The sequence below is a fragment of the Catharus ustulatus genome, chromosome 7, assembly GCF_009819885.2.
Source record: "Catharus ustulatus isolate bCatUst1 chromosome 7, bCatUst1.pri.v2, whole genome shotgun sequence".
In the NCBI taxonomy this organism is placed as follows: Eukaryota; Metazoa; Chordata; class Aves; order Passeriformes; family Turdidae; genus Catharus; species Catharus ustulatus.
Genome location: NC_046227.1, coordinates 1618967 through 1636190, shown reverse-complemented (window position 1 = coordinate 1636190; position 17224 = coordinate 1618967). Strand labels below are relative to the sequence as shown.

General features: G+C 47.7%; 1 protein-coding gene across 9 annotated transcripts in view; it reads right to left on the bottom strand.

Moving 5' to 3' along the window:
- Window positions 1-17224, bottom strand: part of AGAP1 (ArfGAP with GTPase domain, ankyrin repeat and PH domain 1) — a 306094-nt gene that overhangs the window by 240016 nt on the left and 48854 nt on the right. Inside the window, exon 1 of one of the 9 annotated variants that reach the window (XM_033064416.1) lies at window positions 1876-3331. The exons of the other annotated variants lie outside the window; for them this stretch is intronic. Within the exon in view, the coding sequence (XP_032920307.1) occupies window positions 1876-2890 (1015 nt within the window). The 5' untranslated portion in view covers window positions 2891-3331. Of the gene's footprint in view, window positions 1-1875; window positions 3332-17224 lie in introns of those variants that run through there. 9 annotated transcript variants of the gene reach the window in all.

Genomic DNA, 17224 nt, shown 5'->3' with positions numbered 1-17224 from the left:
CAGCATATAGTAGGAGAAATTAAAGACAAATTAGTTCAAGTTCCGCTTTCAAGCGGTCGCCAGTGAGCAACAGCTGGAGCTGTGCACAAGCTTTTTTCCCAAGCTGCAATTTGATGGAAAAAAGGAAGGAAACAGAGCACACCAGGCGTGCTAACCCATAACACAAGCCTGCCACACTGCTGCCTACTGCAGCCACATCGCTGGGATACATTTTCTGGAGAACCAGCCTCAAGGCTTCATCGCACCAGACAAATTTGGTAGTGGCACGCACAGGAAGAACCTCTCTGGAACATCTTAGTGCTGTGTACCCAGAGTTATTGATTAACTGAAGCCTCCTCCCTGGCTGGGAGGGCTGTGCTCCCAGTATATGACTGTGTGCAGTTGGAAGGGAGCAAGAGTCGGAGTGTGTTGGCACAGGACAGGCATAAAGAGCCGAATGAAGTAATTCTCTGTTGTGGTTACCTTGAACTTTAACCAAGGTCAGACCACAATTTCCGTCAAGATTATTATAAGCCCACATGAATGCCTCTACATCAATAAAACCTTACAGTCCTCCAGTTACTAGGTCTAAATATTTGGCTCTGATCCGTGCCTCAAACTCTGGGCACACTCCACTCACAGCAGGAACTCTGGATATAGAAGGGGCTGGCAGGTGGATACTGCTTTCCACAATAAACCACCTGGGCCCAACTCCACACCATCCTCTGCTCTACCTGGGCCTTTATGACAGCTTAATCTAATTGAGAATCATATTTTTAGAAAAGCAGCAACTCAGAGATCATTTACCACCTGATAAGCACTTAGTGCTCAAAGGCGACTGTAATTGCTGGTTAAATGTTTCATCACAGGTACTTATTAAAGATCTGAAAGCACAGCTAGAAGAAAGCACCATCTCACAATGAAGCTCCACAACCAGCATTTCTGGTTTGACATGTCCCAGCCAACGATACCGGAATCCTTGCAGATCCTCACAGAAAGCAGCTCGTCAGCTCTTCCCTGCTGTCCCACAATAAGGTACCTCCATCCCACAGTAAGGTTCTGGTTCAAGTTTTTCTTGTATCTGAGGGATTCACAAACCCCTAGACTTCCCTATCTGATTTCCACCTAGACTAGAAACGCTCTGGCTAATTTGTACACAGCTATATAAAATGACTCAAATAATAAAATAATTCGAAGAGTGTGGCTTCTGAGTCTGTACTGTGTTTTTCAAAAATATCTAACTCAGTTCAAGCTATTTTACTTGAACATTTAGGATTTATGGGACATTTACACCAGTATTCACTCACTTCTCCAGCAGTGCCCACTTCTAACCATCACAGCCCATCATTCAGATTACAGAAGTCTTTCCAAAAGGAGCAGGTCCCCGTGCTGTGCAGCACTGGGCCACCCAGTGACCTATATACAGCACTCCATCTTCTATTCCATAATTAAACAAGTGATGCTTGCCTCACTCAGCTGTCCTAGAATGCACAACCAATCACCCCAGAGAGGGATTTTTGGTTCAGGAGGACACTCAGCCTGACCTGTGCTCTGCAGAGCTGCGCTACCATGTGCTTCAAAGCACGCTGTATCCATAGAACCATGGAATGGTTTGGATTTGGAAGGACCTTAAACACTATCTCGTTCCACCCCCTGCCATGGGCAGGGACACCTTCCACTCTCCCGGGTTGCTCCAAGCCCCACCTAGCCTGGCTTTGGACACTTCCAGGGATCCAGGGGCACCCATAGCTTCACTGGGCACCCTGTGCCAGGGCTTCTCCACCCTGATGTATCCCAGTGCAGCATCTCCCTGTCCTGGCACATGACAAGCCCTTGACCCCACCATCCATCCCCAGCACCGATGCCGAGCCGCCCAGATGACACAAGGACGGGCACCTTTATGGGGGGAGCCATTGATGCTCTCGGAGCTGGACTGCATGTCCACGGCGGCTCTCCTGAGGCTGCTAAAATAAGCCCTAGACCTGGAGAAGCTGCTGCGGGGGGAGCGCCCGTGGGGGCTGCCGAAGAGGGCGGCGGGGCCGTCCCTGCGGGCGAAGATGCCGCTGAAGAAGCGCAGGAGCCGGTGCTCGGTGCCGGCGGCGGGGCTCTCCCGGCCCAGCCGCTCCGAGAGCCGCTGCAGGTCGCTGTTATCCAGGGTCCGGTTCTTGCTCTTGCTGCGCTCCCAGCGCTCCAGCCGGGACAGCGGGTCCGCCTGGCTCAGCACCTCGCCCACATCCAGCGTGTTGCGCTTCTCGGGGGGCTCTGCGGGCAGCGCGGCGGGCGGCGAGGGCGGCGGCCCGGGCAGGCACCCGGAGCTGCTGTGCCGCCGCACCCGGGCCGGCTCCGCGCCGCCGCCGCCGCTCCAGTGCCTAAAGCTGAAGCTCCGCCGCAGCAGCCCCGGCTGGCGCCGCGGGCTCTGGCCCCGCTCCCCCGGGGCCGGTTCCCCGGGCCCCTCGTCCTTGTCTCGCTCCTCTCCGGGCGGGGATGCGGCGGCGGCCGCCGCGGCTTCTCCGGGTGCGGCGCTGCCCCGCGGCGCGCCGGGCACGGGCGGCCCCGCTCTCCTCGGCACCTTGAGGCGGCCCAGCTCCAGCTGCCCCGTGCTCAGCGTCCGGAAGGTGCGGAAGCCGCAGGGGCTGGGGACCCTGTCCCGCTCCTCGCCTTCCTCCTCGCCCTCCTCCTCCTCCAGCAGCAGCAGCCCGGCCCTGGTGAGGCTGGAGGAGCCCGGCGGGCGGCTCCGCCCGCGCCGGGGCAGCTCGGGGCCGGCGCGGCCGCTCTCCGGCCCCAGCAGCTCCTTCTTCACCATGGTCACGGAGATGCGGTACACGGTCTTCCTCTGCGGGGTGCCCCGCTGCATCCTCTCGGGGGAGGAGGAGGCGGCGGCCGGCGGCTCGCTGCTGTCCAGGAGGTACATGATGGCTCTGCCCTTCAGGCAGCGGGCATCGGCGCCGAGAGGGATGGATGGATGGATGGATGGATGGATGCAGAGACGCGGGTGGCTGGAAACGCAGAGCCACAAATCACTGCAAGCCGATTAAAAACTAATGAAATAAATAAATAGTAATTAAAAAAAAAAAAAAAGCTCCGGTGTCACACCCCGCTCTGCGGCGGGGTCAGGCTGGGCTCCGGCTGCGCTCCCCGCCGGCAGCCGGCGTCCATGGCAGCGGCATCCCGGAGAGGCGCCGAGCGACGGCTCACATCCACATCCACGCACGCATCCTCCTCCCGCGGAGCGCGGCTCCGGTCTTCACGGCACGGGAGCTGCAGCAGCCGCTTCCGAGCTCATTGTTTACAGTGCGGGCGCACGGCCGCGGCTCCGGCCGGGTGTTTCCGTGCCCTCTCGGCCGGGTAACTCCGTCCGGCACGGGCGGCGGGCGGGCGGCGCGGCGGGCGCGGGAAGGGCCGCGCGGGAGCGGAGCCGGCGCTGCCGGAGCGCCCGGCGCACGCCCCGGGGCGGGCAGCGCGCAGCGGAGCGGCGGGGCCCGGCCGCGCCAGCCGGCAGCAAACAAGCGCCGGAGTGGAGTCCCGCCCGCCCGGGAGCGGCAGCAGAGCGCGCCCGGACTGCCTCTGCCACCTCCTCTCGGCAAAGGGATACACCTCACGCCTCCCTGCTGGCACGGAATTGGCCTCTGGAGGTCATCCAGAGCAAGGCTCTGCCCAGGCAGGGTTACCTACAGCAAGTGACACAGGAACACACACAGGTGACGTTGGAACAGCTCCAGAGAGAGAGAGACTCTCCAGCCTCCCTGAACAACCTGTTCCCATCCTCAATGTTCAGAAGTTCTTTCTCGTGTTGATGTGAAACTTCTCGTGGTTTAGGTTCCGGCCTCTGCTCCTTATCCTGCCACTGGACACCGCTGGCATCACCTTCTTGGCACCTGCCTTTTGGGATAATTATATGTATTAAGGGGATCCAGGATTTATCCTGGATAAATAAAACCTGTGGTGCCCATCAGCTTGGACCACAGCCTGAGCTCAGATCTTAGTTCTGCATCCAAGGCAACACTTCCTCCTTAAAAACAGTCAAAACGACCCAGGACCGATTTATCTTTTTGTCTGTGACCCTCCTTAGTAAATATTTGTTCACCGCAACGCTGTGCACAATTAGCAAGCCCCATGACCGGGTTGGTTAGTCATGCAAAAACCCTTCCCAAGCAGCGGTTTCATCAGAGCCTGGCTCTCCTGCACAGCTGGAGGAGGGCGTGGCACACACACCCCTTTCACACCCAGCTTGTCAGTGCTTCTGCAGGGATGCTGAAGTAATTAACAACCAATAAATGCCTGCTCTTAGTCACTCACAAACCAGGCAGAAAAAAAGAAGTTAAGCAACATTAGGAATAAAGTTTCTAGGTTCCATACCTAACATCCCATAAAAAGGCTTGAAAAACCACCTTCAGCTGCCTTGCACCTCCCTCCCACGTCCTACAATCCAAACATCCTTTACCAATGCCAGTGAGAGTCAGAAGCAATAAAAAAGCAGGTGTACAAAGGAAGGAAAGCACTGCCACTTCCACCACTACATCCCAAGTGCCACATCCGCAGGGATGGGGGCTCCACCTCTGCCCCGGGCAGCTATGCCAGGGCCAGGCCGCAATTTCAGTGAGGAACAGCTCCAGACCTGAGACACATCTGGGTAAGGCACACCCCCAGGAGCAGTTCCAGGTGGGAGGCTGGACTCTCACACCAGGAAAAAGGGATGCTCTGGGTCCCAGCCTCTACACACACCCACTTATTGAGGACACAACACACACTGCTGCTCTGCCAACACACAGAATTCCTGATTTAGCTCATTTCTCCAGGTGTCAGAGTGCTGTCTCTAATGCTGACTAATTAACACTGATTATTCCTCTTAGCTCTATTCACCATAGAATAGACCTGCACGTGTCTCTTCAGCAGATATGGATTCAAGACCAGGGGCTTGGAGCAACCCGAGATAGTGGAAGGTGTACCTGCCCATGGTGAAGTGGAACAAGATGATATGATATTTAATGTCCCTGGGATTCTAAGAGGTCTCCCTTGACCAGACTGAAAACAAATTTCCAGTTTCTTCTCAATGTTGTTCACCACCATAAAACGATGGCACATTTTCCATTTCTCTGACACCCAAAAGACCATTTCTGACGGGCATTTGCAAAGGAGAAAAAAAAAAAAAAAAAAAAAAAAAGAAGGTGGGGGAGGGAGGAAAGACCTGTTACGAAACGTGAGCCTAAGAGTAAAAAGACTGTTGCTTATGTTTTTCTCAAGATCCCGATCTGTAAATGCACCAGACCCCGAGCGCGCGGGGCTGCCAGGACTCATCCCGGCCCGCGATCCAGGCCGCGCTTTCCAGCGCGCCGCGCGGGAGCGCAGCCTCCTCACCCGGAGCGGGATCAACCATTTTTCATCCTCCCGGGATGACAGACCCCTCCAGAGGAACCACTTTTAAGCACAGACAAATAGCCGGCACATTCCTCCAGCCCCCTCCGGAGCACCCCACACCCCCCTGCTCCCCGCATCCCGCCCCGCTCGGGGCTGCGCTCCGCTCGCACCGGGCGGCAAACGCAGACATCCATCACCGGTTCGGGATGCTGCAGCAGCTCTTCCTACGGACGCTGAGTGGTACTCGAAGGTTGCTCTGCTGCTACTCATCGCAGCAACTTGTTGTAAGGCTTCCTGTAAATAGGACGAGTTGACAGCCGCCTGTGCTGCTGGTTCAAAGCCCCTCACCTGGTGGTGCTGCCATCCCCCTTCACCCCCGGCCACACGAACTAGAGCAATCTGCTTTAACTGCTCACCTAAGCCCAGGTTAGCTCAGAGCAGCGACCTCACTCTCAGCGCAAGGGACGTCAGGTTGAGCATCGCGGAGGAACTTCAGATGCCCAAAGCAGGGATGCTGCCCCGAAGCACGGAGGCAGCAGCGCTCGGCGGGCCGTGCCCACCCGGCCGGGCTGCGAGCCAAGCCCGGCTCCTGCCGCTCCGGCTCCTGCCGCTCCTCCCGGCCCGCAATTAGCGCGGATCCGCTCCCACAACGGGACAAGTCCCTCAGGCCCTGGGACAGAGCAGCCAGGAGCCACGGCAGCCAACCCAAACAAGTCATTTGGCTCGCAGCCCACGCCGTGTGTCCTGAAGGGCCCTCGGTAGCGGCTCCCGCTCACCTTCCATTCCACAGGCGCTTGGAAGCACAGCAGGACGCACAGGCACCATAAAGAGCCGGCTCCGAAAGGGGTCGGGCCCAGTGCGAGGGCTGGGGACACAGGGGTTACACCCTCCATCCATCCCACCTCATTCCAACACTGCAAACTGCTCCCTGCCCTTCGGCCAAGCTCACAAAACACCCCCGAAGGATTTCGCTTGACAAAGTTTTGCTGTCCCTCCAAGGCGGTCACACTGCAAAGTAGAACCACAGAAATCCTCCATCCCATGGAGCCAGCAAAAGGTCACATTTGCCATTTCCCACGCAGGAGAAGCTCTCCACCAAAATTCAGAGTTTCACAATTGTCACCAATGAATCCACTATTTTATTTTTAATCAGTGAAACACGAGTGTCTCAAACACATCTTCAGAAAGCTTCAAGCAAAACTCGTGTGATCAGAGAAGTGCAGAGGGAGCTCTCTGAAAACAGCACTCACCGGTGCCCACCCTGGCTGATGTTCTGGAGCTGTTTCACAGCCCCAGCACACAGCACTCCCTGCCTGCTCACCAACAACTGCAGAGATGACCCTGCTGGCAGCAGAAGCATTCCTGTTCTCCAACAGCTGCAGAGCCAGGGCACTGACAGCAGCAAATACCACTGGTACTGACTTTACAAAGCAAACACTCCTTGTGTCGTTCCAAGTGATGCAAAATAGGCGTTGCATTTTCTCTGTTCCCAAGAACTCTTTGCGAAAATAATCATAATCATAATTCTTTGATTCCTTGTTCTTAATTCCTTACATGTGTTTCACATTCTGCCAGCAGATCCAATGCAATCACCAACGCAATGTAAAAGCATAGACATGGAGAAAGAACCATCACCAATGCAATGCTGAGGTTACAGGTCATTTCCAACCTGAACAATTTTGGGATTCTATGAAATGCCTCATAAACACCAGGAGCATCTCAGAATTACCATTACCATGCTGAGACAGACTGGACAGGTTTGCCAAAACCTTTCAGGGACACAATTCCTGTGATGCATGCTGTTTGTTTATATGCTCATGTTTTGGATTTTACTGGACACTTGGCTGCCTTCATTTTTGCAGACTGCATGATAAACTTAGCCAGACAGTATCACTCCAAGTAGTGGTTCCTTCGACAAATTGATTGTGGAAGGCAAAATTAGGTCACCTGAGCAATTCTTAAGAATTTGGACTTTTTTTCTCCTGGAGAGGCCACGCTCCATCCGCTGTTTGTCATCACGGATCAGCATTCAACCAGCAAACAAGAGAAGGCATCTGGACCAGAACAACATTGTGCTGCAGGGGACCAGCAACACAGGGCCCAGACTCAGGGGCTCTCTGGAGCCACAGGCTCTGCATTAAGGCACTGATCTGTGCTCTCCTGTCACTGCACTTGTCCATTAAGCAAGCCCGAGTTCACTGTAGGCAATTCTTTACTCAGATGAAGAACAGAGACATCTCACAACAAAGCGGAGAATAGGGGCTACCAGCAAGAAGTCAGCATTTGGCATCAATAATGATCTCACTGTCAGCACAAGGAAACCACATTCCTGTCCTAAAAACACTGGATGCTGAGCAGGAAAGGGAATAAGGACAATGGGATGCGCAGTAAAAATGCAACTCAATCGTTTGTCTCACCAGGAGAGAGGTAAAATGTTTGGCATTGCTTCTCCAGCAAGACCATGCCTTATTGCCAGGGATATTCTACCACATGGGATAATAAAAGTCACAATAATTTTCATTTTTATTTCTCAGTGTGGATTATGGTGCTTCCTTTCACATCAATTATGCCTGTTATGCACTTCATAGTCTAAAAGGCTCTTGCTTCATAAGACTACATTATTTTATAAATAGAATAATGAAATAGCTTTTACTCATATCCATTCATTAAAGATGAGGGAAGGGATCACTCATCTTTTATGTGAAATGGAAAAAAATGAACTTAAATCAGTTACAATTATTTTAACTGTGACACGTGCTAGGGGTATTATTTTTTTTAAATTATCTTCAAGCAAATTCCAAATTCCATAAAATCTCTGATGTCCAGGCATAGCAGGTTTGATCCCTACAATTTACTTTAAAGAACACAACAAACCCTCTTTTTTTAAAAAGGAAAGAACACAAAATCTCTTGAATTCTTCTGCATGACTGAGATCATCCTTTTGATTTCTGCCCCCAAGCTGATGGAGCTGTTAAAATTAATATATTGTGTCCATCCATCAGCTTCTCCTCAGCTTAAAAACTAAACAACACACCTGACCACAGCTGGATTTTTAAACTGGATTTTTACTGAATAAACCAGGGTAGTTGTTCAGTTATCTTCTCACTGAACAAAGAGGCATCCACAGAATTAAGCTGAGATTCATTTTCCCATTTTAAGTAAAGATTTTTTTACATCACATCATCTAACAGGGGAGTTGTGTCCTTCTGCTGTATTTAACTGAAGCAGCAGAACAGGCAAAAATAAATCACAGGAAAAATGAAAGATCATAGAAACTACATATCAATACTTCAAGCTAAGATACTAAAGCTCATTGCCCTGAGAACTACACTGCTGAATTATAGATACAAAACTTGATTTGTACTTCTATAAACTTGGTTTATCATTCTGCATTCCCCCAAGGCCTTGGGGATGGATCAGCCAATGCTAAAGCCATTCCCACAGGTGATCCCAAGACTCTGCTTCCACTTCAATCCAGCTGCCAACACAGATCTCTTCACATACTGCATTTATTGCCAGGGATAACTGTAGAAATGCGAATTGTGTGGCTTTAATTTGCTTCTAAGCAGGTTGCCAGTGTCACCTAGGAGCCCTCCTTGCTGTTCTTTTCATCTCCTGAGACAGAACACCCCAGACACCGACAAACAGCAGCAGGGCACCTCGGCCATCTGAGGGATGCTCACAAAAGCATCAGCTGATCCAACTCCAAAAGGCTGCTCCTGTCACCTGCCTGCCCTCAGCTGCTGCCAGGCAAAGATTCCAAGAATAAGCTATAAGTAAACTCAACTTCCTACACACCCAGCATTACCTGAGGAGGTTGTTAACAATGTATGTTTGCACACAATGCCACTCCAGAATGTCATTTGAAATACAGGCCTTTATTAAGAGATAATACATCCATATATGAAGCAATGTTTGTCTGCATAAGAAACAGTGCAAATTTCAAGAAATCCTTACCTTATTATGGATATTATGTCTTTTTTTTTTGAAGAAGCTAAATGCTTTTTAACTCAGGCTATCATATATTTCCTTTAATTCCCTCTCTGGCACAGTATATACTCTGAACAGCAGCATCAAGACTGCACCTTTTGCTTATTACTTGTGGAGCTTCAGTACCTCACAAGCAGGAAGATTTCCAGATGCCTGCCAGCTACTCAGTGTTCCTTATTTTTATACAGGTTGTTTTTCACCTCAAATCACCTAGACACCCAAAGAGACTGCACTGCAGCAAGGCAAAGAGAACTCAAGAAAGCACTTTTGGCTAAATTTTCTGCTCCCAAATACTGGAAGCACATGAATTTGTCATTAACAAGGATCTAGGTGAGCACTCCCATCACAGGATGATCTGCACAAAGCCTGGGCAGGCTGTGAAGGGCCATGAATGCAGAGGGTTGTGTGTTTATGGAAAAGGACGATTCTAAAAGAATGGACTTGGATCCATCAGTGTAAGAAGGGGAGGATGTGCTGTGACACCCGCTCCTGCCACAGCCATCTATTAACTGAGCAGTGTTCCTCTTCTGGGAACCTGATTAAATTGCTGCCACTACTCAGCATCTCTCTGCAAAGTCAAGTGTCACAACATCTATCACAGATTTGACTCTGGATTTTTTTAACTGTAGGCAAGAAAATGAAGCAAGGAACAGGAATGGAATGGGGAGGATAGTCTGGGCTCAGCTACGAGTAGATGACAGAAGGACTCTTAACTGTGGTGTTCCCTTCAGGATACAGCCATTCCATAGGCTCAAACTAGAACTACCTCAGGGAACAGAGGGGCTTGGGGTGCAGTTACAACTTTACACTTTTACAAGGTCAGAAATGGAGTGCTGCTTTCCCCACAGCCTTCAGGGAGACCTTATGGCAACCTACCAGGACCTAAAGGGGGCTTACACGAAGGCTGCAGAGCAATGTGAATTCTCAAGGGCTTGCTGTGGACAGGACAAGGAGGAATGGCTTTAAACAAAAGGAGGGCAGGGTTAGGTAGGATATTGGGAAGGAATTGTTCTCTGGGAGGGTGGGCAGGCCCTGGCACAGGGTGCCCAGAGCAGCTGTGGTTGCCCCTGGATCCCTGGAAATGTCCAAGGCCAGGTTGGAGCTTGGAGCAGCCTGGGATAGTGGAAGGTGTCCCTCCCCACCGACTCTGAGGTCCCTTCCAGCCCAAACCACTCTGTGCTTCTACAACCCTGCTTCTCTCTGTCTCTCCAGCTGCATATACCACCTATACAAGGCATTTTGTGGGTACACATCAAGGTCAGCTGCATGCCAGGCTTTTTGTGGGATTACACAACCATGGACTGGCTGAGGACAGAGCAGATGGAACCCGCTCCCAGCTCTGACCCTCCAGGTGCTGCACTCAATAGGCCACCCCTGTGTTATGCAAGCCTTGCATTATAAGTCTGCTCAATGCCTCTGCGACTGAACGAACCATGATGTCTGTAAAAGCTTTTAACAATGGCCCAAACTTTTTTAAAAGCTTCGCTCTTCAAAAACAAAGTACAGGAGTAAAGAAAATGTGATGTGAAATCAGCTTGAGTAGGCTGTGGTTTCAAGCCATCCTCGAGCTAAGAAGCCGAAAAGGTTTTAATAAACACAAAGAGTGGCTTTGGGTAAGGCACTTTTCTGGAAACTATGCACTGACCCAAGGGCACTGAAGGACAGAAACAGGCTGGTAACATGAACCACGCAAAGCAGCAAACCCAAACAGGCTCAATGCCTACACTGCTTGCTTGAGTCTGTCCTAGCCCAGCAGCTACACCTGCACACCCACCTTGGGAATGGAAGTACCATCGTGCAAGGGGAAGAAGGGAAGACAAGGGGAGTCTCCATTTAGACCTGAAATTATCCTTAAGAAATCCCTCCAGTGAAGGATGATAACTGTCGGGATGTACAAGCAAACTAACGATTGCAACATGAGAGAACAGTCAGGGAAGCTGAAGGGGCTTGGCTGTTTCCCTCCAGATTTGCAGGAATGTTAAACAGTGGCAGGAGGCAGAGATCCAAAACACCAGGTTTGGATCAGCTGGGAAATGCTATGAAACACCAACACTGCAGTGCTTTCAACAGATTGAGAATTCACAGAGTGGTTTGTGTTGGAAGGGACCTCAAAGCTCGTCTTGTTCCACCCCCTGCTTTCCACTGTCCCAGGCTGCTCCAAGCCCTGTCCAGCCTGGTCTGGGACACTTCCAGGGGCAGCCACAGCTTCTTCTCTAGGCACCTTGTGCCAGGGTCTGCCCACCCTCCCAGGGAACAATTCCTTCCGTATTCCAAATTTCTGTGTGTTCAGCCTGCCTCTAATCAATAGACAAAGATATTGCTTGAACAAAAGATTAAATCTGAAGAACAAAATTTTCCACTAATGAAAGACATTTCTTAACACTAATTTTTAATATATAGATTTGTCTCAATGCACTACAACAGCACACAAATTGTCCCTTCACCATCTCACATCCCAGTTTTACATCCTATTCCTGTTCAGCAGCATTTCAATGGATAATCTGCCTGTTATCTGAAGACCTACCATTAGTTGTAATGCAGAAACTCATCCTTTAGCACTTCAGAAGATCTGCCTGAAACAGAAGCACTCATTAACGCAGAGACCAGCAGGAAACACAGCTCTATATGAATTTTGATTAGACTGGCTCTGAAAGGAGAAGCAATTTAATTCCTGAAGCCAGCCCTTTCACCATGCACAGGGCTATAAAATGTGCCATTTCCTCCTGGTCCTCCACTTCTGCTCTTGCCCTCCCCCTGTTATTCCAATGGTTTCCATGCCATTTCATTAGCTGAATAAAAAAAATTAACATAATTTTCTAACATGCCAAAAAAAAAAAGGGGGGGGGGGGGGGGGGCGTGTCGTGGAGAGAGGGCTGGAAAATTCACTTCCTTGCTTTTGCTGTTTTAACTCCAAAGCTAAGCAAGCCCAGCTGCTCAGGAAATACCATTGGAATGAACACATTATTGAACATGGAAGAATCAATCGAGATTGCTGTCAAAAATTTCACATGCTGCAAGCAGGCCAGCAATCAAAGGGCTCTTACGAAATACTTCTCAGCCATGTTGAACAACTTCATCTTTCAAAACTCAGGCACATGATCAAAATTACTTAACAAAAAAAAAAAAAAAAAAAAAGAGAGAGAGAGAGAAAAGAACTGGATTAGAGGAATTTCACCAGGAAGCCAGGAGCTAATTTTTTGTTATTAACACCTGACATAACATGACTGCTCTCTAGGTATTGCATTTATTCTAGACCAAATGAGGGCAGGGGGTAGAAGCTGTAGGTAAAGATTACTTCTTTCCAAATAGCAAAGCCCACCTCATTTTGTGATTGGTTTCATCCTAGATTCTTTTTACTGACACATTTGCTGACAACACACATTGACTCTTTTAAAGGGCAACTTCAGCCTATTTTGCTGTAAATACTTGAACCCCACAGAGGTTTCTCTTTGTCAGCTGACAGTGATGAACAATTTGACCACGCCAGAGTTGATCAGGGCTCTCCCAAAGCCATGATGAGGAAATTTCAGGGCTTGGAGCAACCTGGGATAGTGGAAGGTGTCCCTGCCCATGGCAGGGGGTGGAATGAGATGAGCTTTAAGGTTCCTTCCAACTCAAACCACTCCAGGATTTTATACCAGCTTTCCCATGTCCTGATGCAACAGATTGGTTTGTTTATGGTTTTCCTACATTTTCATAATGCTGTACCACTCTGAAGTAAGTTTCTGCAGCAAGTCTGTTCTTCCTTGCATCAACAGATGGAATGAAACTGCCTGTTCAGCTCCTTTTCCAAGCAAATCATTTGGATTCTTACTTATTTCCCTAAAGAACTTTTTGGTGGCCTGCATCATCTGACAGTTCAGATCTTGCAGCACACAGGAAGACACTGAACTGATGCTGTTCTTGCAAATTCTATACTCCTCCATTACTAAACTGAAACAACCAATTTTAGCTGTGTTTTTCTTTTTTTTTTTTTTCTCTTAACTGCATTGACCATAATGCATTATTCACCTCATGGAATTTAGCTCTGGGATATTCCATTTGACAGTACCTGAAGTTTTTCATTTCTTTAATATCTACTATCATGTGCCTTTAGTTACTGAAATGTTCCCAGAAAAGGGGACACTTCATTCAAAAACTCTGTACCTCCACAGGAAATACAAAATGAAAAATCCTGAAAAATTAACAACCAACCCTCAGGGTAGGGTATATATAAAACAGAAAAACTCCCTCAGACACCTCCTCTTTTCCCTCCTCACCTCAACATCCAGCAGATACAAAGATACAACCCTCATAATTCTGTGACTCCACCATGAATAAAAAATCATATTAATAACCACTATTATCCATTTCTGGCACCTCAAAACACTGCCCCCAATGTACATTTAAAGCCTGGCTCAAATAAATTGTGGCACAAGTATGATGCTGTGCATCCTTCCATTTATATCCCAGACAGGGGGCTTGAGTAAATTTCTTATAAAAGCAAATAATTACAGAAAACTTAAGCCCCCTGCTGCTCCCAATTTGAACTGTTCTTTCAGCTTCAAGCCATAGCATTTACTAATGGCCTGGATTACTTAGCAGAAATTAAGTTTTGTCTTACTGTCTCTCGAATTAATGACCTCAGTGGGGAATAAGCTTTGTGAACAAGAGTCCTGAGGATCCAGGCAAACGTAAGAAAGTAGAGAACACAGGTTTTGAAGCTGAAGATTAAAAGGCTGCTTTAAAATTAAGATTATTTATAACAGATGAAAGCTGAGCAGATAATGTATTTGTCTTCCTGAGTCGAGAGAATGCGCTATGTCAAAAATCCATTCAAAAATTCAAGTATTGTCCACCTCAAAAAACAATGGAGGTCTCTATTCTCCCTTTCCTTCTTATCAGGAATGGATTTTCAAGTATGCTCCTTCAACTTTTATTATGGTTTTTATATCCAAGTCAAATAGTTTGCTCTTGGCATAACTAAATACTGACAGTTATTAACTGTAAAAGGAAATTCTTAATTGGATGAATTACACCCTCTTGATTCAAACAACAGTTTTGTAGAAATGTTAAATTGCACACAATTGCTTGCACCATGATTCTCATTTTTTATTATACAGCTCAAGTTCCCAGAATGTTACCCTACTTCATTGAAAAAAACACAACAGATTAATTGAGTAAATTCATATGAAGATTTATGGGTTTCTTGCATTTAGGCACTTCTAAGATGTTTGGTATTTCAATTAACTTTTAACGTTATGAATTGCACAATCAGAATGCTATTGAATAATGTTTAATTAAGACCCAAATGTCACAAAGGTTATCAGAGGAGTATTTAAAAGCATGTTTTACCTGGGAACAGCTCAATCTTGATTCAAGCTCTGAAGTGATCTGAAATTCAGTGAACTGGGGGAATTATTGAAGTAGAAGGCACAGATCTTCTGAAGAAATACTGAATTACAGAACATACAGCTTGCTGAGCAATTAGTATAAATAATTCTGACCTGTCCCTTTTCCTAGTTCCTGCTCCTTGTTTCCTTGAAATTGGGATGCCCATAGCATAAGGAATATTCTCAGGAGAGAAAGCCTGTGATTTGTTTTCCCACCAAACAAGAACTTCAAGGAGAAAACCGCCAGCTGAAGAGTTCCAACTGTAGCTGGGATTTTTTACAAGTTAAAACAAACCAGGTTTTATGCAGTAATAAGAAACCTAACTCAATTATGTCCTTCTGTCCAAAAGGAAGGGGTGAGGTCTCAGATGGCTGCCAACTAACTGCACCTTGGTAAGAAGCACTTCAGTGCAAAATTCTTTACCCACCTTACATTTCTCTGGTCTCTCTTCACCAGGCACAGTGCTTAACGTCAAGAAAGTGAAGTAAACCAGTCTTTGTAATTAATATCAAAGAAAACCATTATGTGATCAGGAGAAGGTGAGAACACCAAGAGGAACCGGTTATCTAAAATTTTTATTTTACCCCCAGGTTGGTGACTGCAGTTCCTCTGACTGGAGTCCACCTGAACCTCTGAAGGCCCCAAAAGACACAAAACCTGTGACTGATTTTTCAGGATTCCATAAACTACTGCTGAGATTGGCCAAACCATGCAGTGCAAAGCCTGGCCCCCGAAATCAGTGACAAACCTCTGGCCCTTCAACCAGCCAGTACTGGGGAATTTGGGGGAAATGGGATGCAGCACCTGCACATTTTACTGAATTTGGCAGGTCTCGGACGCAAACAACATTAACAGATGTTGAAGCCGCAGCGTTAGATGTGCTGGGTTAGAGCCACGGGTGGAGCATTGAGGCTCTGCTGTCAACCTGTACCTGTCACCCTTCACCATCAGCAGGCAGAAGTGGCTTTTCCTGGAACAAATGGGAACCTGGAGCAGAAAAAGCAGCAATCTTTGCTTGCTTGCCTCCAGCTCTTCTCACAAGAGATCAAGATCCCATTCAGAGGAGTCAGGGAAGCAGACACAGAGAGGTACCCTGGCAATCCTTCAGTGTCAATCCTACAGCTCGGACCACAGGAGCTTCCTTCCTGGGCCAGTTGGGCCTGATGTGGGTTTCATTCCTCCTGCAACCTCAGTTTTCACGGATATCTTTGTTTACACACAGGAGGGAAAGCAACAGGACATAAACCTGCCTGAAACAGATTGCAAAACACCGGAGTTGGGGGGAGAGCAGAGGACAGCTAGAGAATGGGAAATACTTCCAGAAAGTTTTGTCAAACATGAGTAATGGGTTTGGGTTTGTTTGGTTTTTTTTCTCAGTTGCAGTTCACACACCAGACAGGTTTTACACAGGTTTTGGCCTGACCCTGCCTTGTGCAAGAGGCAAGAGTAGATGAGCCCCTGTGGTCTCCCCAACCTGAATTTTCCATACAGGTAAAGGTTTTAAAACTGCTCAAATACGATTTTGCTACATTGTGTTTCATATCAAATGAAAATACTTCAAAAAAATCAAGTATTTCTCTAATGAAAACAAAATCATATTTATCCCTTTCATAACATTCTGTGTGGTATAACTGAGAGAATAAAGCAATTGGAGAAATTTTCCTCCTCATAACAACCACACACAAATGATGAAGGTTCAAGCTTAAGAAAACAAAAGAAACCCACCATAATCTAAACATATTAATGTTACATGAAAAAAATCTCATTAAAGCCATAGCAATATTGCAACAATGCTTTCTGATACTAGTAATCATACATTAATAAGCCTAAAAAATATTTTATACTGGAATATCACTTACAGAAGAGAAGAACCATGTCCAAAATAACATTCTTTAAAGACACTGAACTGTCTTCTTTAAATATTTTAAAAGTAAAAACAAACAACTGCTGGATAGCAGAACTAAAGGGGCTTTACATCAAACACCAAATATTACTGTATGGAAGCAGAGGTCACTCCATCATGTGCTCCCCATGTGAAAGGCTCCTGGTTTGAGTTCCCAGTACCTCCCAGTGAGAGAAGGAAGGAGGGAGGGAGAGCTTATGTGTCCCTACCTTTGGACAAAGTGCTGAATACTCTGTCTGTAGGAAAAATTTTTCCAGTTACCAGAACTTTTCTCTTCCTATCACTCCAGGCACTGCTCTCTCTCCACTTCCACCCAGAAAACACAAGAGTTAAACCAGCAGCAGCACCACCAAAGCCTTGATTTAACACAGAGCACAGGTATCCATCCCTTCATGCTTCTCTTCTAATCTCTCCTTTTTATTTGCCTATAAAAAAGCCTAATTACTCAGCTGAACCATTTTCTGCAAAAACATTTGAACACTCCCACAAGATGTATGGGCTTGTTTAAACACCAGGTAATAGGAGCATGTAAAAGATTCATCCTTCCATAAAGTTTCACACAAGATGAAATTCCAAGGCATAACTCATCCATTAGCAAAATTAGTAAGCCTAATGTAAGGATCA